The sequence below is a fragment of the Mugil cephalus genome, chromosome 7 (assembly GCF_022458985.1).
Source record: "Mugil cephalus isolate CIBA_MC_2020 chromosome 7, CIBA_Mcephalus_1.1, whole genome shotgun sequence".
NCBI lineage: Eukaryota > Metazoa > Chordata > Actinopteri > Mugiliformes > Mugilidae > Mugil > Mugil cephalus.
In genome coordinates this window covers 7334110-7356257 of record NC_061776.1, presented here as the reverse complement: position 1 = coordinate 7356257, position 22148 = coordinate 7334110, and the positions used below count along the sequence as shown (strand labels likewise).

Here is a 22148-nt window from a genome sequence, read left to right as displayed (position 1 = left end):
TTTGGACTGGCCCAGAGCTTTACTCAATCAAATTACCTCCAGAGAGACGTTTGCCAAGACTATGACTGAGCAGAGGCACATCTGAAAAGAAGAATCCAATTCATTCAAACACTTGGTTGAGGTAACGAAAATGAGGTTAATTACTAGTGTCTTACTGGCTTAAATGAATTATATTCACCCATACTTTTGACTTAGATGAAGATCAGCTCATGTTTTATAAGAAGGAAATACCAAAGGGATCACATACACCAATTGTTGACCCTGTATAGTAATCCATTTTTCAGACTGGATACGTGACGCTCTCAGACTAAAACAGCCTTCCACTGTTCTCCATCCACCTTCAGCTGTCACTCCATCACAGCTGCCTTTGTCTCGGAGTCCGTCCTCGCTAAGTAAACCCTGTATCTGTCACTACTCTGCACCTGTCAAGGCTGCACGGCTCTGTCGCTGAGGGAATAAGTAAATCCGTTAATGCTACAGTTGTCCTCCTCCTCCTCCTCCTCCTCCTCCTTGTCCACTCTTCAACCAGACTGCGTTTCATAACCCCCGAAAGTGGCCGGGGAGGTGAAAATGTAAAGAAAACTGTGTTAAAAAAGGTCTAGAACTAAGTTAACTAAGGTACAAGAAGTGTATTTCAATGTATGCACTCTTAGGACAGCTGGTTTTGCCCTCAGTCTGTACTACAGGGAGCGGAAATGCTAAAATGCATCAGGTACGTTAACTTAATCGTCTTTTAATCGGTGTCATACTTTCTATATAAAACCATTAGTTGAACAGAGGTGTCCTCCTATTGCCGTGTTACACCACAAGATGGAGACAAACACCAGTTGAACAGAAATGGGAACCAATAACTGAAACCGACCTACTCCTTTTTCACCGGGCGACCTGTTATGTTAAAGCTTAAATCAGCTCGATATGCTGACATAAATGGAAGTCTGAACTGACACCTTAGTCTATAAATAGCTTATATTAATGCTGCTTACAATGCCCTTGTAGTTATCCTTCTATCTCCCAATTCTTGAAAGAACTTTTAACTGCAGCGACCTAAATGTTGTGCGATTTCCTGGGTTTAAGTCGCAAATTTACCTTCACCCTGCACAGCTGCTTGCGTGAATATATGTGCATTTGTGTTTGTGTAGGTGGACGACTCAACATGGGAGAAGACATCCTGTTTTGTATATCTAATAAGTGCGTTATGGTCATAATTCATTGCATGTGAGTGCACATATAGGCTCAAGTTTCTCCTTAACTTTAGATCTGATAAAGCATAAGTCAAAAAAAAAATCTCAAAATGTTCTGTGAAACGTGAGGCCGTTAACTGAAATTAGCGACTGGAGCCAAAAAATCAAGGTTGGTCTCTGCACTGCGTGACCCCGGTGTTGTGGTGCAGAATCCCATGCAGAGCTTGGCTCGCTCTCTGCTGCTGCTGGATTGTAGTTTTAACAGCTGATTCGATCCCCCCGGCGTTGGAAGCCCGTCGCTTCCTGGCTATTTATGGCAGATGCCCCTCCGTCGAGGGCCGCTCTCTTCAGCCCATACATGGTTGCTGCGGGATGAGGTTACCACACCGGTTTTGGCCCCGCACTCCTCAAACCATCTGAAAGCCTTCCTTACAGTCAGTCTAAACTCTCGTCAGTCCAAGATCTCAAACCCAAGTTCACAAGGATGGATGAACCGCTGTCTTCGTTTCTTTGGGATAGCCTGAAGCACCGATTTCTGTAGGAGCACCTCTTCAGTGCACTTTTTCCTCATCTCTCTTTTTACCTCAGCCCTTGTCTCTCTCCTTCACCCCTCTCCTGCATACCCCACTCCTTCTCGGCCCCTCTCCCTTCTTCCCTTTCTTCCGCCTGGCCGTTTCCCGGACTGATTTATTTGGCCCAGCGCAGCAGAGCTGGAGGGAAAGCACCAGGCTATATTTGTCGGCTGCTGAGGTTGGACCTGCTTTGACTTTTAGGATCCTCCGTTTGGGTTTTACCTGCTCACACCTGCACCTCCTGCCTCCTCAGCATCAGCTTCGCTCTGAATAAGGAAGTAAGGGATTCTTTTTGGTTTCACGTCTCCACGCGAGGATAAATGGATTTCACCTGTTAAACGTTCGTGGAGCTTAAGTGTAAGTATGATTTTTCCATTTGCAGATTCTGTGAAATGTGTGAGCTTCACACGCAATCTGAGCAGCAGATGAAACTACTTTTGTGTTATTTGGCTTGTTTACGTCCACGAGATATAACAAGATTTAATAAACTTGTGTGAAGTCATTTAACTAAACTGACCAAGCTGTCAAATTAGCTCCAAGTTTTATAGTTTTGCAATGTTTTTCAAACAGTCTGCCTGGCAAAAACAGAATCACGTCATTTGCCAACGCGTTTACCAAAATTTGACAGTATTTTTGAGCCGCATTTGGCCCAGTGTCAAGTTTAAATGTCTCCCACCTCGAGGACTCAACGTAGCGCCTCGGTCCTTGTTGCTTTGCGGTCAAGTCTCATGTAACCACACGAGTATCTGCGTTACAGGCTCCAGATCGTGGCTGTTTGCTGATACTGTATGCTTGTGCAGCTGATCTGACGTGGTATGCGCCTGACCGGTGTTTCGTTCCAGGCGTCATTTCGCCACAGTTTTGTTTTTATAGCGTGCGTGGGGACAGACAGAGAGCGGCAGGGAGGGACGTGTGGTGTGATGCCGTAAAGCAGTCGCCCGCTTCTCTGCACCTGTTGCAGCCGTCAAAACGAACTGACAGGTTTACTGGCTGGCTGCGTGCTTGACCCGCAGCCACTGGACTCTCTGCATCCACATATGAAAATACAGACTGACAGATATCTATAAATTTAGTTTAAGCCATAATACCCCTCAGATATGTTTCAATCTTAGCAAATATTGAGGTTGTCTCATTTTTTTTATGGTAGTATTGAAGAATAGAATAGAAAAATGCTTTATTCGTCCCCTGGGGGAAATTCGAGTGCCTGGTATAAACATACACAGAGAGCAGCATAAGTAATAGCAGCAGTAAGAGAAGTGCAAAAGGAAAAGGAAGACTGGTAATATGTATAAGACTGTGTTAATGCGTGGTGGTTCAAAACTATGTACAGTTGACATGTTTATATTTTACAATTTTTACAAGAGAGGATTTTCACGTTTAAATAGTGGCGTTGTTACAGTCTGATGGATTTTGGGACAAAGAACCTCCTGATTTACCAAGAACAGAAATTCCAGCTCATGAGTCTTCTAGCAAGAATTTGATAATTTGTGCTCCAAACATTTGTCTCCCTCTCCTTTGTTTGTATTATGTATGAGATCTGTTAGTTATGCAACAGTTGTCTTATAAGATGGCACACAGACGATGCTCCCTGTCTAATGCTACTGTCAGCACTTTGTAAGTCAGAGGACATAGACCCCTGCACCGGATTCTGCCAGCCTACCTCATTAAATTAGTTAGTCCTTCAGTCAGAGATGTTCATGGATACGTATGCATCATAGATAATTAAAAATATTTTGATTTCCGTCGTGTTTTTGCATAATTTAATGGTACTTTTAGATTAATTCTGCAAGATCTGCAAACGGGCTTGCAGCAAATAGAGCTTTCTGGCTATGATTAGTTTAAATACAACAAAACTCAACTCAACTTTATTTATAGAGCACTTTAAAAACAGTAACAGCCCAAACAAAGTGCTGTACATGGGTAGAATAAGAACATAAGACATACAACAAACTATTAAAAACATTAAAACAATAAAAGCAACACGACTAAAATCAAACAGCTTCCTCTTGAAAATTTCTTGATTTTAAGTACCAGGAATGTAACACTCTCGACGTTAAGGTGGTTTAATATAATATGCAAGGAGAAGACTCTAGTCATGTCCGTTTCAAGTAGGCACCATCTGCAGGTGAAACACCTACAAAGCATCTTGGATGAGTGGTGAAACTCAGGCAAGTCCGTAACTTTTATTTTCGGTTACACCTCGTGTTTTCAGACCTTAACATCCGTCCCAGACAATCCTAGACGTTTGCAAATGGAGCTTTACTGCTGTTTCAGAACCACGAACATGCGTTTTTTTTTTATGCGTATCACGACTTCATTGATGTCCGCACTCACGTTATTCGAGAGACCTGCACAAAACTCAGATTCACACACACACTACACTCATATTCAGTCACTTAATTAGTTAGTTCTTGATTAGATTAATTTATTTTTCAGCTACAATGACAGAAAACATCTCAATTTCGTGCTTTTTCTTTTTCATTCTTTCAGTTATATAGTGGTTGTATGTGTTTTTTTCTGAATGAATAAGGCAAAAATCTGCTGACGCAAGAGCGGCACAGATGAGTAGGTGGTCTTTAATGTGACCCAGGACTCACTGTGTGTTCACACTACCAAAGGAATGCAGACAAATGCGACCTAGACCACCTCCAAATGTGGTCAGCGATGATGTGGTCAGATCTGATTCCCCAGGACGGATGTTAATGCACGTCTGAACAGGACCTGGGAATCTCACTTTTACATGCTGCAAATGATAATTCAGCTTTAATGAGTCGGTTGAAGTATGTCCAGGTAGCTTTGGCCAGTTGGCATTTTTCCTGCTAGTAGTTGTGTATCTGAATGCATCAGAGGGTTCAGGTCCGCACTGTAACATGGTCTATAACAGTGATGGAAAAAAATATCGATATTTTTTCTTCCGATACAATATCGATTTTTTTTAAAAAAAGTCTTCTTTTGGGCCAATCTTGAACAACTTCCTCATCTCCACCTTCAGATTGATCATTAATATTGTTTTTTTTTTCAAATAAATTATCACATACATGCAACATGTATTTTAAGCTGCATTTAACATTTCTAAAAAGTAGACTATTGCAATATATCGCAATATCATAATATCGCAATAATGTATCGTATCGTGACACGTATCGAATCGTGAAGTCCTTCCCAATACCCACCCCTAGTCTATAATTTGATGTTTGTTGATGTTGCAGAATTTACATTGCTGTTTGCTCACAAACCACTAAGACATGAAGCTTGTCCGGCCACGGGTTTCCTCAAACCACCTCCTTACGTTACGTAACGCGTGAAGATGTACCTTTAAGAAAGGACAGCCAAATAAAATTCCTGGCATGAAATCATCCTCTTCCTGTTTCTTCCTTTTCTATCGCTCTGTCTCTCGTTCCTTGTCCTCCCTCTCCCTCTCTCTCCTGGTGTGTCTTAAGAGTTGTCGAGTGTCTCTCCTCCTCGGCTCCGGCCTCTGCGCTCATCGATATCCATATAAGAGCAGAGCGGGCAGATTTCTGCGCTGGACGTCAGGCAGAGTTGACGCTAGGCAGCAGAAAGGAACGCAGACCTGGATCTAAAAGGGGGGGAATGCCAGAGTAAATGTTTGAAGGAAGGAGGGAGGAAGAAGCTTCTCGTTTGACCTGTGTATCACTGTGTGTGTGTGTGCGTGTGTGGACCATGTGCTTCCTCAGCACATGTGTGCATAAGTTAAGTTAAACAGAGAAAATGTATCCTAATAAAGGCAGGTCCGTCTCTGAGCTGCTACTTAGATACTAGTATAAACCACTTTACTTCACTGTTCTCTTTTTGGAACTTATAGAGTTTATTTATCTAATAAAACCCGACTGTTAACCACCAGAAGCTGCTAAAAATAGTGAGAGGAGCAAAGGTTTCCATGTAAAAGCATTTAACTAAAGTGGCATTTTCAAGGATTTCAGTGTGGTTTTCTTTGGCGTCACCTACGTTGGTGGGTGGAGGTGTGTTTTCTTCGCTCCTTACTCCTCCTCACTTCTCCTTCGCTCGGTTGAACTACCCTCTGACAGAAAGGAAGCAGCCGAGAGGCGGAAACACATCGTTAACCGTGCACGGCTTCTGATTTTGCACACGCAGTTTTTAGCAAATTAGCATCTTCTCTAGAGAGTCTTTGTTAAATTCTCGCCTGAAAAACGACAGATTTGACGCGCAGACACTGAACACCAACCAGCAATCAGACAGAACCCTCAGTCCGCAGACCTTTTCCTTTAAGATGCTCATTGCACAGTCTGTTTACATCATGATGTAATGTTGCAGCCCGAGACATTATTTAACATAACAACACAATCCGTCTTTGCGTTTCCTTTCCCCTGCTTAACCTTTCGATCTTAGTTTTATTTTGAAGGGAACAGTTCGTAACTCTAGACCTGCTTCGTCAGGCTCACACTGTTTCTAAATTAAGGTTCCTATTCTCGCTTAAAATCACGTCTTTAGGTCGGGAGGCTAAAGCTGAAGTCTGCGCTCGGCTCAGGTCTCTCGTGATGAGGCCGTGACACGAAGCATTGAGCTCAGTAAAGCCGAGCTCGTTTGGAAACAGACTGAAACAAACCGAAACTCCAAACTTAGCCGAAACCCTGCATGTCCAGTGTGCCCGCTGAGCTGCCCGAGCTCACGGCTGATTAACAGAGAGATGCTTTGATGTTGACTCACAGAGACACTTGGCCTTTCGTGTTTACACGATGACCTGGGTGTTGAGTTTTATTGAAGTGTTGCTGAGCGGATCCCGTACATCCCGTGCTGTGACATGAAATCGACCAGCGAAGTTTCTCAATTTGTCTTTGACCCAAACGGACGGACTGAGGGGAAGTGGCGGCAAAACTGGGTGGCAGGCATTTCAGTTATGATTTAAGTACAGATACTTGGCAGTGCAGCTACATTTGAAAGGTAAAGAAAAGAAAATATCCAATATTTGTATGTGAATATGCAAGATAATCAATGTTATGGGCATTCGTATAGTATGAAAAGAGGAAACGCTCAGCGGCTCAAACATCCCAAGTGTGTTTCACTGAACCCCACACTAAAATTAAAAACAAATCACGTCTCAAACTTGTGATCTGGTCGGGAGACGACTTCCCATGTTGTCATCAACTCCACCATCTCAATTTAGTTACTTGGAAGGCTATTATGTTTTGCACCAGTGTGGTTTACTTCTAAGAAAAGCTGCATGAATGACGCGCGGCCTGTTTCGAAATTACACATTTGCACGGCGAGACGGAGGGTGAGATAGCAAGAGAAATAATGAAACACAGAGGGATGCGTGAAAGAGAAGAAGAGGACGAAGGGTGAGGAATAAGAGGGAGTTGACAGGAATGAGCGGGAGGGGAGGGGGGTGAGGGGTGAGGAGGAGACGGACAAATGTGGTGGAAATGAGCGGAGAAAGGAAAGAAAACAAAGCAGAGCAGCGAGCAGGAGACGGTCCCCCGTGATAAACACAGGCCTGCAGGCTGACAGGATGACCACTCTCCGAGGCAGCCACTCACAACACATGTTGCCTTATTAGGGGCGTCTACAGGGAGCAGAGCGGGGAAGGTGGTGGTGGTGGTGGTGGCGGTGGTGGTGGTGAGGGGGGGGGGGGGGGGGCAGTTTGTGTGTGAAAGGGTGAGAAAAAGCATCACACGGAGGAGCCGAGGGAGCGTGCGAGCGAACGAGACGGAGTCCAAAAGCGTGTGGCCGGAGTAGAGGTTTCTATGAGGTCACTATCTTTCAAAGTGTTTTCTGTCTTCATATAAAAAAAATAAATAAACTGCACGTAACTGGATAAGCCTTTAACCAACCAGAGGCATTTTGTTGTTGCATTGTTGTTGTCTTTTCATAATCAGTTCCCAATGGAGCGACTCCAGACCGGACTATCCGCCATAAATAAACTGTGGGAGGGAGGAGGTCAGACGCCCTTCGAGGCTGTTTTCTCCAGGAGCTGCAGAGACTTTTTAACCTTGACAACGAAAAGACCGAGATCATTTATTGCAGTTGTGCCTCTTTTCTGCAGAGCCTCACATTGTGATAATAAGTGATACAATCAGTCCCAATTCTGAGGAAGTCATCCATGTTTGGGTGCATTATTTCACTAAGCGGTCAGTTTGCACAGCTCCGGTTCGCGTCGTGTCCTTGTGGACACTAGATCCCCGCTGTCGTTCTTCTTCTCTCGTCTCGTACGATGATGATGATGCTGCGTCGTTTTGCGTCAGTGCCGTTCGTCCCCCCCGTAGACGAGTCTGTCTGCGCTTGCTGCACTTCGAAGTTCGAGCCAGGACTTTTAGCAGAGAGTGTGTGTGTTTATCTTTAAAAAAAACTTTTCATCGCTCGTCCAAGTGAGTTTTTCAGAAGACAGACCGTGTGAAAAAGAGGTGAAGGAAGCCATATTGTCAAACCCCTCCCTCTCTGAACTGAGACACCATCGGCCACTAAAAAGCTTCACCCCCATTCACACCTTGAGGCCAGTGTTTCTTGACATTAACAGCTGAGACTCGCCTTCTGATTGGGGGGGGTCCTGTGGGTTGAGGGGAGGGGCCTCCCTCCGTGGATCATCCCACAGATACTCGATCACTTTGGGATCTAGTGAATTTGGACGACAGGTCAACACCATGTGCTGTTGTTCATGTTTTTTTTTAAGTTATTCACAAACCGGTTTTGTGTGTCTGTGTCAGGTTGCATCTTGCTGGGGTCATTGCTATGGGGTGGGGGGGGTCTGGTCTGGTCTGGTCTAGGTGGGTGCTACATGTCTAAGTAACATCCACATGAATGGCAGGTCCAAAAGTTTCTCAGCAGAACATTGAATTGTCACTAGATTCAATGTTATTTACTTCTCCTGTCAGTGGTCATAATGTTGTGGCTGATCGGGTGTACGTTCCAAATAAAAGCCCAAGTTCCTCACCAATAATTTAAAAATTGAGAAAGCAGCTTTAATCTCAAAGTTATTACCATCCTGAAAACATCAGAATTTTAATGTGGCCAAAATATGAACTTTACATAATGAATTTAAGAGGCAATTATTTGGATAAAAACCACAGAACGCTACGAATATCGTTACTGATGGTGTCGTCTTTCACACGGACGGAGGCAGCATCGAGGCTGAGCTGTCCGTCATCGTGTTTTATGATCGGTTTGACTCCAACTGCATTAAAAAAATAAATAAATAAAAAATTAGTGTGGACGAGTCCAACAAAAACCATCTGACAGCTTGATGGTAACATTCGTGTAATATTTATTTCATGGAGGCGTCATCCCACCCCGGACTTGTTTGCAGGAGCGTGCCCGACGCTGTGTGCATGTGCTAAGCCGCCATCCCTGTTGCCCCTGGACCCAGAACCACCCCCTGCAGCCCGGCTGGCACCTTCCTCCAATCCTGTTCCAGGGTTTTTTATCATCAAGGCTAATTTCTGCCTGTAATCTGATTAGGGCTCTGAGCTGCTTTAGCGCCCTGCTGCGCTGTCTCTCTCTCTCAGCTCCCTTGCATGCACAGACACACACACATTCACATACACACCAACACACACATACTGTACGTAGTGCCAGTCTGTGCAGGCTGCAGTTTGCTTTGTGGAAGTCGCTCTGCTGTTGCTGTGTGCGTGTGCGTGTGTTTGTGCGGTTGTGTCGCTGCCTATTTGCTCCTCATTTCCACCGCTGCCACTCCTGCTGTCTGCCACCGTCACCACCACCACCACCGTCACCACCACCACCACCTTCACCATCACCACCGTGACCGGAGGGGAGTCTAGCCGCAGGGCATCTGTCTGTCCTCCTCCCTAAATATGTTTCGAAACCCATGGATTTCTAGTTACCATGTGAACCATGTGCAGCCCTGTGGCCAAGGTAAGGCCTGTGGAAGAGGAAAGGATTGATTTGGATTCGGGATGACTTTCAAACCCCACTTACACACACTTAACTGTGTCAGCTAGCTTGGAAGTGAAGTGAAATTTATCTCCTAAGAACTGAAGGGGAAGGGTGGAGCTGAAGTTGTTGATTTTTGCTTCTGTTTGCTTTGTCGGATGGAAAGAAATCAGGCGTGTGAGAGTCAGTCATCGCGGTCTAATCCTTTGTTGCATCTTACGAACAGGTGCAGATAGTTTTAAATTAGTTTTTTATCATTACAAAGGATGAATGGTGTTAATACTCCAACAGGTGGGTGCTGCTGTGTGGTACAACATTTTGTTCCCCTTTTTTTCTTACAAATCCATAAAAACATCACAACTGCAGAAGCGCTGATCATGTTGAACACAGATTGTGCGGAAAGCAAAAGCCCGGTTCGCTCGGTGGAGTCTATTTTGCACCTCTGAATATTTTTAGAAAATCCCTCTCCTCACCACGCTCACTTTGCGACTGTCAGCAGCCTAAGCTGCTCTCTGGCTCTGCCAGTCTTGAGGCTTGGGACGCTTGTTGTGTTGACAGCCTGCAGGCGTATCCAGGGAAAGCCGACTGGCATCGGTGCCTGGGGCTTTCCACCAGAAAGGAAGTTACAGATGGATGAATAAACGGGCAGATATGTGCGCGTACATCTCCGCAAGATGCCTGTGCGCTGTGAAGATATTTGTGGATTTGAGAGGAAATGACAGCAAAAGGTTGCTGCATTCTGTGACGGCATGTGAGAATAGAGTCATTAGTTAATCCAGCATCAATAGTGAAGTAATATCCCAAGAAAAGCAGATTGATGCGTTTGTGCATCAGCTTTTATAAACTGATGATGTCCAACCTAGATGTTTGTCACTCTGAGGCCAAAACAGCTTAAGTTGCTGGGACTTTTTTTCTATTAGCACATCTTTCTGCCCCGCTGCAAGAAGTGTTGCCACACAGCCCGACGGAGGCCAAAATAAATCAGGTGTTCTGCAGGCGTCTGGAGCGGGAACATGATCCGTCTCCTATACTGGGATACAACTTTACAACAGGGCTGCTGTTGCCGTGACGTGAGAGTGAGAGGGTCAGCGATCAGCTGGGAGCGAACTGGATGGGAACTTTCTCAAGGTCTTTTTTTTTTTTTTGGCAGGTGACTCAGATTCGAGGTTAGAAATTTCCTGTGAGAACCAAACTGCGGATTGTTGGGTGTTTACTGTGAGAGAAGAGCAGAAGCTTCTCCACTATAACTATTTAGTACAACAGTATTTTAATGTCAACATCACATAAGAGTGCCAGATTTTGATTTACCGATCGGGAAAAACAAAAAAAAGGATTTAAAGTTGCTTTACAATTTTTAAAAATATGCTAGGAACTATGCTTTCTAATGGGTGTAAAAGGTTTTTCAAAATTAAATTCACCGTGTGGGGTTTCATCATTAAAGGCAGGCTTGTTTAATGAGTTTAAGTACTGTGGTGACTTTTAAAGGACATAGGAGTATCCATGATAAAACGATTGAGGTTTTATTTCGGTGATCTGAGCTTGAATTAAATTATCAAGTGCTAATTACCAATTGCCAACTTTTTTTTTTGCCCCTAGAGCTTGGACTGGGTGGAAAAGGGTTGGACTGTTGTTTTAACTAGCTAGCTAATTACATTAATTCACTTAAAATCTTACAAAACCAATCTTTGGTTGGCACAGCTTACAGCACAAATCCTGAAAAGGAGTGCCCATGTGCATTTAGGACTGCTCCCCATTCAATATATTGAGCTAATCTGAATGCCACATGAAGTTTGGAAGTCTGCCTCTGCAGAAAGTTGTTGATGCACTATGTGTTATAATGTTATGATACCACTGACAGCTGACTATGAAATATTTAGTAGCGAGGAAATTTCACAACTAAACTTGTTGCACATCCTATCACAGTGCTACGCTGGAATTCACTGAGCTCCTGAGAGCCACCATTTCTTTCACAAATATTTATTAAAGTGTAGTTGCTTGATTTTCCAAGTGATTGGAACATCTGAATTCAATTATTTGGCAACATAGTATATGTAGCCTAAGTCTCATCCACTAACAAGGAGGAGGTGGAGATTCAGCCAGCCACCAGGGGGAGGCCTAGTTGATTTGGTTTCACCTTTGAGGAGCTGTCATGGCGTACGCCTTTACTGCCGTCTATAGTACCAACTAAATATTGTTGCCGACCAAAGAATCTCCAGATCCCAAACTGATTGAGTCTGATCACAGGACGCCCTCAGAAGGCCCATGTCTGGTTCACGATGAGTTAGAACTGTTTTCTGATCAGTTGACATGTCGGCACCCATACACTTATCATTGAAATCAAAGGTTGTATTATTATCAAGTTGGACTGAATCTTGATTCTCTTCTCAGGATTTGGATCCAAACCTCCCACCAAACTTTGCAACTCAGTGTCATTGCCAACAGAAGCCTTAAGGTGAGTTTTTTGTTTTCATGGATATTAATAAAAAGCTTAAATCTCACTCGACACAAACTGGAGCTTCAGACATGACATGTGCCGTTTACGTTCCTCTCATTCTGCTCTGTCATCACAATACACATAAGTAAGCATATAGATTTACTTGAGCGCTTTAGCTTATGCTTAGTAAAGGGCTTAAAGCTGGAGATGCCTGGAACAGCTTATGCTGCTAAGGCACTTTTTTCATTCACACGGCATTAGAGCCGTAATACCTTCTTCTGTGTACATTCCCCGGTCCTGCATTAGTTTACTGTCTTTCCTCCGGGGGGGTTTCAGCGTTCGAGTATTAGAGTCAGTTTCCTCTTGGACAAGAGTCAGGATTTCATGACCTAGTTCTTAAGCTGGATCTCGATAGAAGTGACACCAGCTGAGCTTCACCTTTACCTGTCATCATCTCTTTAAGACAAGTCAGTTAAGGCAGTGTTGTGGTGAAGGATCGGAGAGGAACCAGCTGAGTAGAAGGAAGATGTTCTACTGAATAAAGCCCCATTCGTACAGGATTAGTTTTACCTGGGGACGTCCTGTGATTCAGAAATGACCCCCTACATCTGTGTTTTATGTGGTGCATTTGCGTGGGATAAATAAACGCTGTGTTTTACTCAGATTTACGTTCTGTACTTGTGGCTCTGCTACTTCCCGCCGCACTCCACTGCGTGTCAGAGACAGTTTTAATTACCTTGGAAATTATATCCTTGGGAATAAATTACCAACAACCTGGCAGTATTTAAATCAGACCTATCTTTGCTGAAGAACACATTAAAGCTTGATTTACTGATTCGTGTCTAAATGGGAGAATAGTTCAGCGATATCTCGACTTTACGTTCTAACATCTGCCCAGACTTTGATCTGTTAGACTTCCTTCATAATTCTTAAGTGACAAAGGCCAGAAATAGTAGTATTAGTAGAAGACCTCGGTGTTACGAGAATTATGGTTGGTAATTTGCAGTGTAAATTTTACTTAAATCACAGACATGGCAGATTCACACAGGATTAAGATCACAGACGTCCTCCGTGATTTTTACAATTTACTGGAGATCCCCAGATAAAACTAGTCCCAGGACTTCACAAGACTTAAGAGAAGCAGATGAGAATTTTTGAGGGGAAGAAGTGAAAGGCTTCAAACTGAGAGTATTCTGACTGTCTGGTAGGAAGGAGGTGGGGTCGTATTTGCAAAATACAAAACTCAAAAGGAATCAAAGACATGATGCGGCGTGGAGACTAACATTAACGACGCAACAAGGAACAAAGGGAAGGCAGGGCTTTAAATACACATGAGGGCAGAGGGATGACAAGACACAGGTGAGACGCATGAGGGCAATCAACAGGGGTGAAACCAATGAACAATCAAGGGACAAGGAGGCACAAGACAGGAAATCCAAAACTTAAGAAAATAAAACAGGAAACAGAGTGACATGACAAACCACAAGGAGACACAACAGACAGGAAACTAAGAAACTTGGCAAAATAAAACAGGAAACTCCAAAATGTGATCACAAAATAAAAGACAGACATAAACCATGACACTGACGTTTGGTCATATTAACTTCATGCATTAAACTTCAAGCTGCTAGAAGGTGTGTGACTTTGTCTCCTGCTTCAGTTTTCAGAGTGACTTCTCCTTTAAAGAAAAGACCGCCTTGGTCAAGAGCGTTTCTGATACAGATGCCAAACTTCTGGTCGTCCTTCCCAAGGGTACCACCATTTTAAGTTTCCTTGAACAATACAAAATAAAACAATTCTGACAATAAAAAGTTTTAATTTCACTACGCACTTTTAGTTTCAGAGTTGAAGAAAGTCTTTGAGAGAGTCGTCACAAAGGATCCGGGAATGAACAGGTATTTTTTAAATACTTTCTCAGTCTCTCTCAGATTAGACTGGCGCTACGCTTCTACCGTCTGCCTTTTGTTTTTGTGACAGAAAGGAGAGGATAGCCCGGCGCTTGGAGGGGATTGAAAGTGATGCACCACCGGCGCTGGTGCCCGGCGGTTTGGTGGCTAACAGGATGCTGGAGGAGGATCCGCCTCGGTACACCCGCGCCTCAGACCCCTGTGAGCCCTGTGTGATGGGTAAGCATGACGTGATGCACTGCAAAGATACACAATGCTGGATGGATCGGTTGGATTGATGCTAGGGATGTCCTGATCAACACCCAGTCCTGATCCAATCTTAGGGCTTTTTTTCATCTTCTTGGATTTTTGGCACCTTTATGGGACTGGATTGACTCCTGATATCAGTCTGGACATCCCTAATGGAGACCACTGACCATTCTGAGCATTCCTTGTTCATGTAATTGCACGTTGATGACGCTTTTGAATGTTTTCCAGTCAGAATTGTGGCTTGGAGGTTGATGTGAGCAGCATTTACGATTGCAGCACCTTTTATGTGGCATGAACGTGTCGTGTCTTGGTTGTCATATTTGTTTCCACTATCTTCTACAGTGAGGCGCTACAGCCGAGACGAGCTGGAGGCTCCACAGAAGCAGGTGTCGTCTCCGGACAGAACGCCTCACGTCAAAGGTGGCGTCGGCAGCGGCCGTCCGGACCCAGTGTTGGTGTACGTCGACCCAGTGACATTATCCACCTCCTCGACACCCACATCTGGCCCCACGGAAAACACCAGCCTGAGCTCCAAGGCTGAACGCATCGCCCGCTACAAGGCCGAGCGCCGCCGCCAGCTGTCAGAGCGCTATGGCATCCTCCTGGACCAGGAGGCAGACGCCGATTACACACCTCGCTACCGCTCCAGACGCGACCCAGACGTCTCCGACAGACAGACGGCTGGTAGGCGAGACAGAGACAGAGACAGAGACAGAGACAGGGACAAACCGGAGGTGGAGACACAAGGACGGGACTCCAAGGTGCCGTACCGCTCCGGAGTGGGCAAGGTTTACATGAGGACTCAACCAGATCCCGCACCCGTTACCACGCCGAGCCCCGCCCAGCCAACGCAAGCCCCGCCCCCGTCTCAGGAAAGACCAAGCAGATTCTCGGAGCGGGAACGAGCAATGAACATGGAGAACTACCGACGTGGGGCTCAGGAGCGCCCGGTGGTTTCAAGAACCAGATCCCAAGAGCAGCCCCACTACCAAGACGCCGGCCCTCAGGACTCGAGTCCGGCCTCCACCAGGGACTACAGTATTGCAGCGGTGCCCAGCTCCCCTCGCACAGCCCGCCGGGCATCCCTGCCCTCCACCCGCTACGGCATCTCACCTGGGGATTTATTCATCGAGCAGCAGGCCCAGAGCATCCTGAACAGGCAGGGGTAAGTACGCCTCATTAGAGAATTAATAAAACACTTTAAATCAGGTTGTATTTCTTTAGCTAGAGTTTTTTTTTTTTTTTTTCACAGAACAACAAACCTTAAAGAGAACTAAATCTATTTAAAGTTAAGACGTAAACCTTTGACAAAGGGATTAGTGACTCTGATACTGGGCAGTGGTATAAGTAAATTCCAAATTATATTCATCAAAAATAAAAATACTATTGGGAATGTACTTTTTCTGTTATTTGGTTCTTGGGGAGTGTTGTGAACTATACACACACTTATTTTCTCGCTAGTATACTGTACATAAAAAGTAGTTCTTGCCTACTTTCCAGTATTTTTTTTACTGTAGTTTTACTGTACGCGCCAGACAATAGACTGCTCACAATGCATCAGGGTCTTAACCTGAACAGTCCCAGTGAATTTAAACTATTCATGTTTCTGTTTATCTGTTTTTTTCTATTTAAAATTACAGTTTAAATAGATTTTTTAACAAAATATTACAAATGTTTTTACATTATTTGTTATTGTGATACTTGAAACTATTCCAGAGTTTTGGGTTTATGAAGAAATTTAAATAATTAAACTGGAAGTCTACATTCATGAATCTTATGCAGTTTGAACTGTCCACTGGCTACTGAGCTAGCTAGCTAGCTAGCTGCCAGTGCTGGGAACTTTCTAGACTCTGGGTCAATCTGTGTCATGCTCGTCCTGCTCCAGTTTCACATAGAAAGGTGCTTTGGGAAGCCCATCATGTAAAAGGTCATAGGGCAAGAGGGAACACTTGAGGGCTGACTTTTGGAGTGGATATTTATTTCCCTACATGCCCCAAGAGGTTTAACAGTAGTTTGAACCCTGAAGACAATAAATCTTGTCTTAAAATAACAATAAATATAAATAAATAAATAAATAAACTAATGAAAGAAAGAAATGATCCCTCAGGGTTTAACACTGTCATCGTCTTGTAGCCTGGCCGCCCTGTCAAAGAGCGACTGGTCTCTCAACACAGACTCAGAGAGTGACACAGGCTTCATCTGGCCTTCAAGGTACCGTCCACTCCACTGCCACTAGTGTGAAGACCCCAACAAACACTCGCTGTCCATCGGGTACATGTGTTTTTAGCTGGCAGCAGCCTTATTTGTTTTATTTACATTGCATTCATTAATTAATTTTTACGTATAAAAAGTCTAGAAATGCCTCAAATATGGTGTTTAAGTCCTTAAAAAGACAATATTTTGAATATTTTGAAAGCTGCAGACTTTAATAAGAGGAAGCTTTAAGAAACATGTTCCCGGTGGACAAGCAGCTCAAACGTATAACCATTTCTCATTTCATTCAATAACGATTCCCCCTATTAGTAGTTGTTTCCTACTTAACAATCGTTTGGTGTTTTAATGATTTCTCAGCTGACAATCTTTCATTCCTAACTTAGTCCCATAATTTAACATTTTTCAACATTAAACTAATTTTCATTATTTATTTTTTTTCTGGAACAAGTGGAATTTTTCTGTTTTCTGTTGTTTAAAATCTTAATAAGTACAAAATTACTGAAAAATATCCCAGGAAGTCTCTAAACACATCCACAACTCTTGTAAAAAAAACAGTACAGGAGCTTCCCCTGCAACTACAGTTGTCTTTAAAAGTTGTGCGTCTGTGTGTGTGGCCTGGGTTTCATAAGCAGTTGAGTGGTGTTAGTGAAGCAGAGTTGATGGGGTGTCAACATTAGTCAGCTTCAGACCCTGACCCAGGCAGTCGCAGACCCACTGACTCAGCACTTGTCAGCCAGGCTCCACTCACACCCACCCACTCCCACTCCCACCCCCACCCTCGGTAACACTCGTGAAATTATATCTCATACCAGGTCAGGGACAACAATGTCCTTGTTGCATAAGACATTCATTTTCCCCCGTGAGAGCTCCTCATATGGTTTTACAGTTAAAAACATTTTAGGAAACATTTTAGCATCGATCTTTGATTTTATCTGAGGTTCTGACGCCATTTTTTTAAGCCAAGTTTTAAGCCCCGGGGTATACATGTATTCTTGGAGCGGACAGCGGCCCAGATAAGTGACATAGCTGTCTGGCTGATAGGATGAAGGGAGACGTCAAGCCTTTGAGCTGAATGAACAGGTGAAATTCAGGCCAGGGATAACTTAGCCCGAGTGTTAATAAGTCACAATTCTATCCATCATTTCTAATGTGGACAGGATCCTTTCTGAGGGCTGTTTTTTTAAATATAATATCTCAAAAGATGATTAATTTTAATATAAAATCTGCTTTGACTTCTTTTCTGTCCTTATCAGCTGCTTATGATTACAAGTATTAGAGTACACTCACGTATCTCGAGCACAGTTTTTCATGCCAGGTCAGATAAAGCTGAAGCCCATAAATTACATCTGGCTTAGTGCACTACAATGAGATTAGTGCAACCTTAGGCTACAAGGGATCAGAAGGTTGTAGACGAAAATAGTTTACTTACTTACTTTTTTGGCTTGGAGACATCAGAGAGAGTGGGACTCAAATTTAAACCCAGGACATGCTGCTACTTGACCTTTTTCCTCCTACTAGTGCAGGATTGGCGAGCTGAAGCCAGTCCCGTGATAGTCGAAGGTTATAAATCTTTCGCCGGTACATGTTTCATAATGTGTGGTTGGATTTAGTGGGGATTTAAATTAAGTTTAACATGAAGGCCAGTATTTACTGCAGATTAGAGCTGGCCACGTACACAAAAGCCAATCAGTGTTTCAGTCAGGGATGTCCCAATCAAGTTTTTTTCCCCATTTCCAATAGCAATGATCAGTATAGGCCGATCCTTGTCCTGACCCAATCTTACATAAACCAAATGTCTCCTGAAAACTTTGTTCTTCTTTTAAATGCAGCATTCAGTGTTTTGGTGATGCCTCTACCAGAGTGTACTCAGCGTATTATGTTTTTGTTTTCTTTTTGGTGGCGAATCAAGTCGGTAGTATTGAATGATGACCTCCTACTACCTCGCCAAGAATCCACGTTGTATAATCTATAAATTGCTTTCTGACTGACTTACTTTTCAAGAATAAACTATTTCCACGCAGCAGACATGTTTAATCACATGACTTTGGTTCTAGCTTTGACACTAGCCAGACGCCACTAAAACAGAACAAGAAGTTTTCTTTTTCTTCTTCTTCTACTTCTACTTTCCAAGTTTTGACACTACTGGGATGTAGTTTTGGTTCATGGCAGACCAAAAATAAATGACTCCAAAAGATCGGACTTGGCTGAAGCCTGATAATGATCTGATCACATTTAAAATAAAATTCCTGGATTGGGACATCCCTCGTTTGGATAAATAGTACATATGTCTGTGAAGGTCCTCAGTCATCCAGAAGATATACACTACCCATCAAAAGTTTTAGAACATTCCAATATGTCTTTTTTATTGAAATGTATGCAGTTTAATGTCATCGTTTTTCTCTGAAATGAAAGCAAAGACCAAATAAACAACTGGAATCATGGAATCAATGTATAACCTAAACTATATTCTAAACTTTGGACTCATCACAGTAACCATCTTTGTCTGATGTAACGTGAACACACCTGTGACATTCTTTCTTTCTAAAATAGAAATAAAATATTTTTCGGAGATTTCTTCCCAATTTTGCTGCACAAGTTCCCAGAAAATTCTGTCTCTCGTAGGGTCCTTTGCTTTCACTCTTCTGTCCAGTTCATCACAAACCAGCCCCATGGGGTTAAAGTCTAGAGACTGGGCCATGGTCCACTCCATGTTGTTTTTATCCTGAGGTAGTTCTGGTGCAGCTTGGACTAAAGGTTTGGGTCATTATCTTGCTGTAGGATGAAGCCCTGACCAACTAAACCAGAGAATACCAGAGTGCTGCTCTAAAACTTTTGACCGGTAGTGTATAATACACCATTTTGATGGTTTTTGAGTGGAGCACAATAATATAACTTTGTGTATTGTGGAGGAAAATTTGATCTATGCACTTTAGATGACTTTTTATAGGGTCATAGGTCTTGAACAGTGTTCCTTATGCATTCCTTTCCTAAAGAATCCGAGTAAGGGAACGATTGCCCAAGGATGAATCTGTCCAGAGGCCCCCTGATTGGAGTCCCGACGGGCACCAGGCTAACAGGCACCGTACTCAGGGGAGCGCTGCTCAGTACACGCCACAGCACTCAGAACCCACCCAACAAAGAACTGTTCCCCAGCCCCAGCCGAGCCCAGGCCACCATCCCGCCCATGGGCAAACAGCCTACCCGGAGTACCAACACACTGGCCCTGCTGTGGACTCGCAGCCCTATTTGGCCATGACGGCAAAACATTCTGGACATGCAGAAGTTCCACCACGAAGAAGAGTGAGTGCCGACCAAATCCATGCCGCCCAAAAGGAGGCGAGATTGGAGGCGAGGCAGGCCTTGAAGGAAGAGGCCCATACGGAGGGCCTGCTGAAGAGCAGGAAAGCTGTGCTGCCCTCCGAGATTCGCAGAAGGGAAAAGAGCGTGGATGACACTCAAAGGGGCCGGTACGAAGACATGGACTGGCAGAATACCAGCCCAGAACAGAGGAGGGCGACTCGAAACGAGGAAGACTGGGATCGGGAGAGACCAAGGGAGAGGGGAAGGGAAAGAAATGTCGAGAGAGTCAGAGAAAGGTTGAGAGAGCAGACCTCCAGCCACGACGGCCAAGAAGAGAAAGTATTCAGATCTGTGCAGCCTTCCCACCCGCCGGTACACCAGCAGCCTAGACAGCATCAGTCATCAGAGACCTTGTATCACCAGGAGCCCCAAATTCAGCATCACGAGCCCCTCACGCAACAACAGCATGAACCCAGAAAGAGGCAAGCGTCTGCTCAAATTCAACAGCAAGACCCTCAAAGGCAGCATCAGTACGAGCACTCGAGGCAGCCGCTGGAGAGTCAAAGGCAACAGCAGTCTCAAAGACAGCAGGAGTACGGGACGCAAAGGCAGGAACCTCCAACTCAGCAGCAAGACTCCCAAAGGAAACATCAACACCCCCAAGTAGACGAAGGGTTTCAGGCTCAGAGGCAGCAGCAGGACCCGTACGCGCAAAAGAGGTCTGACTCGGCCGTCTACCTCCAGAGGGGCACGGCCGCTTTCCCTCTAACCAAACACAGGAGCACGGAGGTGAGCGGAGGGTCCAAACACAAGATACGAACCCGCTCCATGTCAGATATAGGCATAAGCCAGCACTCCACCATGTATCGCATGGAGAGGGCAGCTGCCGGCAGAGAGGCGGCGTCCAGGGCTGTCCCTCCACCGGGGATGGCTAATGGCGGGGAGATGGGAACCCTGGACACAAGGGTGTCAGTGGCACAGCTCCGACACTCTTATCTGGAGAATGCCAACCGGAAACCTGAGTTGTAGGTCCACTGGCATGGCCTCTGTGTTGCATCGCTAAATAACTGTCTAACAGTGCATTAAAAAGCTGTGTTGGTCCAAGAAAACAAAGCCGTTGTTATGTCATTCTGTGGCGTGAAATGTGTCACGGTGCATTGTTTATTGCAGTGTTTGCAAATTTAGCCTTTGAGCTTAATTTACTCGCACAAGTTAACATAATTTTTTTTTTTGTTGCAGTTGTCTGCTGCTGCATGTTATAGGGGCTCTTCAGAGTTAGGCTGCAGTTTGTTTGTTGGTGCTGAGCTTGTGTAATGATGTCAGCGTCTGAGTTTTCTGGTAAAAATGTTAAGCCGCATCCAAACCAACCATCATTAATGTTGTTTTACTTTCCCTGTTCGTTGTCTACGTTGTCCGTCTTTCCGATCTGATCCGCCGCCTCAAAAGCGAGACTACCAAAGTAGATCTCTCGGCCATGGAGGTAGATCCAGGTAGCAGCGGTGACCGGGGTGCTCGAAGGCCTCGACGCTACTTCACCCCAGGGGACAGTCGCATGTCGGAGAGGTTTAGGACCCAGCCCATCACCTCTGCAGAGCGTCTGGAGTCTGATAGGTACAGGCGCTCTTTCTAGCAATCTGCAAGAGCTTATCGGCATCATTTTATTTACAAAGAAAAGTGCACAGATTTGGATATCAGAATATGGTCCTAGGTTGGCGTTCACATCATGATCACATGTAGTCAATTAAAAAAAAAAAAAAGGCTGATGCTTGATGTGTGTTGATGTTCTCTGCAGGTCCCGTCTAAGCCCATCACAACTACAGGAATCTGAGGGTAAGTACAACCTATTGGGTATCGATACCAGTACCGATACCAGTACCCTTAAAACGATACCGATATCAAAACTTGATTACACTTGAAAGTGTTCAAATTCCTTTACATTTTATTGACTAACAAACCTGTGCAACAAAGCATCATTTGGGTTGTGTAGTTTTCAAAATCACAACCATGAACCAATATTCTCCAACATGATGAAGCACCTCATCAAACATGGAGAATCCAGCCACCGACCACTTTGTCCTCCACATCTTTGTAGTCGCCAATTAGGTAAAAGTTAGCATTAGCACACAAAGCTGCCTATTACAAAATAAATGTTTTAACACACAGAGGATGAGTACAGTTTGCCTAGTAGCCTTTTTATATATTATGTGAAGTTATCAACGGTAGCGCTGTGTCATGTTGAGACTAGACTTGTAAATACAGTGCAGTTCTCCACTCTCAGGCTTCCTCCATGTTTGATGAGGAGCTTCATCGGGTTGTTCGTATTCCCCGTCTTCCCCTGAAATAATCTTTTATGCATTTACTAGTACCAGCAGGTGTGTAGTACAGAGAGCGTTTTGGTACAAACTACTGGTGTTGTGATGGTGGACCA

At 44.3% G+C, this 22148-nt stretch overlaps 1 protein-coding gene across 14 annotated transcripts in view; it reads left to right on the top strand.

Annotated features, from left to right (window-relative positions):
• The first annotated feature begins 1577 nt into the window (after window positions 1–1577).
• LOC125010610 (supervillin-like) overlaps window positions 1578–22148 on the top strand; it is a 54280-nt gene continuing 33709 nt past the window's right edge. For 3 of the 14 annotated variants that reach the window (XM_047589365.1, XM_047589370.1, XM_047589362.1), the window contains exons 1-10: window positions 9400–9598; window positions 12005–12068; window positions 13711–13802; window positions 13888–13945; window positions 14028–14176; window positions 14549–15371; window positions 16340–16417; window positions 19414–20745; window positions 21167–21331; window positions 21513–21550. In XM_047589365.1, coding sequence (XP_047445321.1) covers window positions 9538–9598; window positions 12005–12068; window positions 13711–13802; window positions 13888–13945; window positions 14028–14176; window positions 14549–15371; window positions 16340–16417; window positions 19414–20745; window positions 21167–21331; window positions 21513–21550 — 2860 coding nt within the window. In that variant the 5' untranslated portion in view covers window positions 9400–9537. Of the gene's footprint in view, window positions 2111–9399; window positions 9599–12004; window positions 12069–13710; window positions 13803–13887; window positions 13946–14027; window positions 14177–14548; window positions 15372–16339; window positions 16418–19413; window positions 20746–21166; window positions 21332–21512; window positions 21551–22148 lie in introns of those variants that run through there. The other 11 variants (XM_047589371.1, XM_047589366.1, XM_047589372.1 and 8 more) reach the window with 9 other exon arrangements.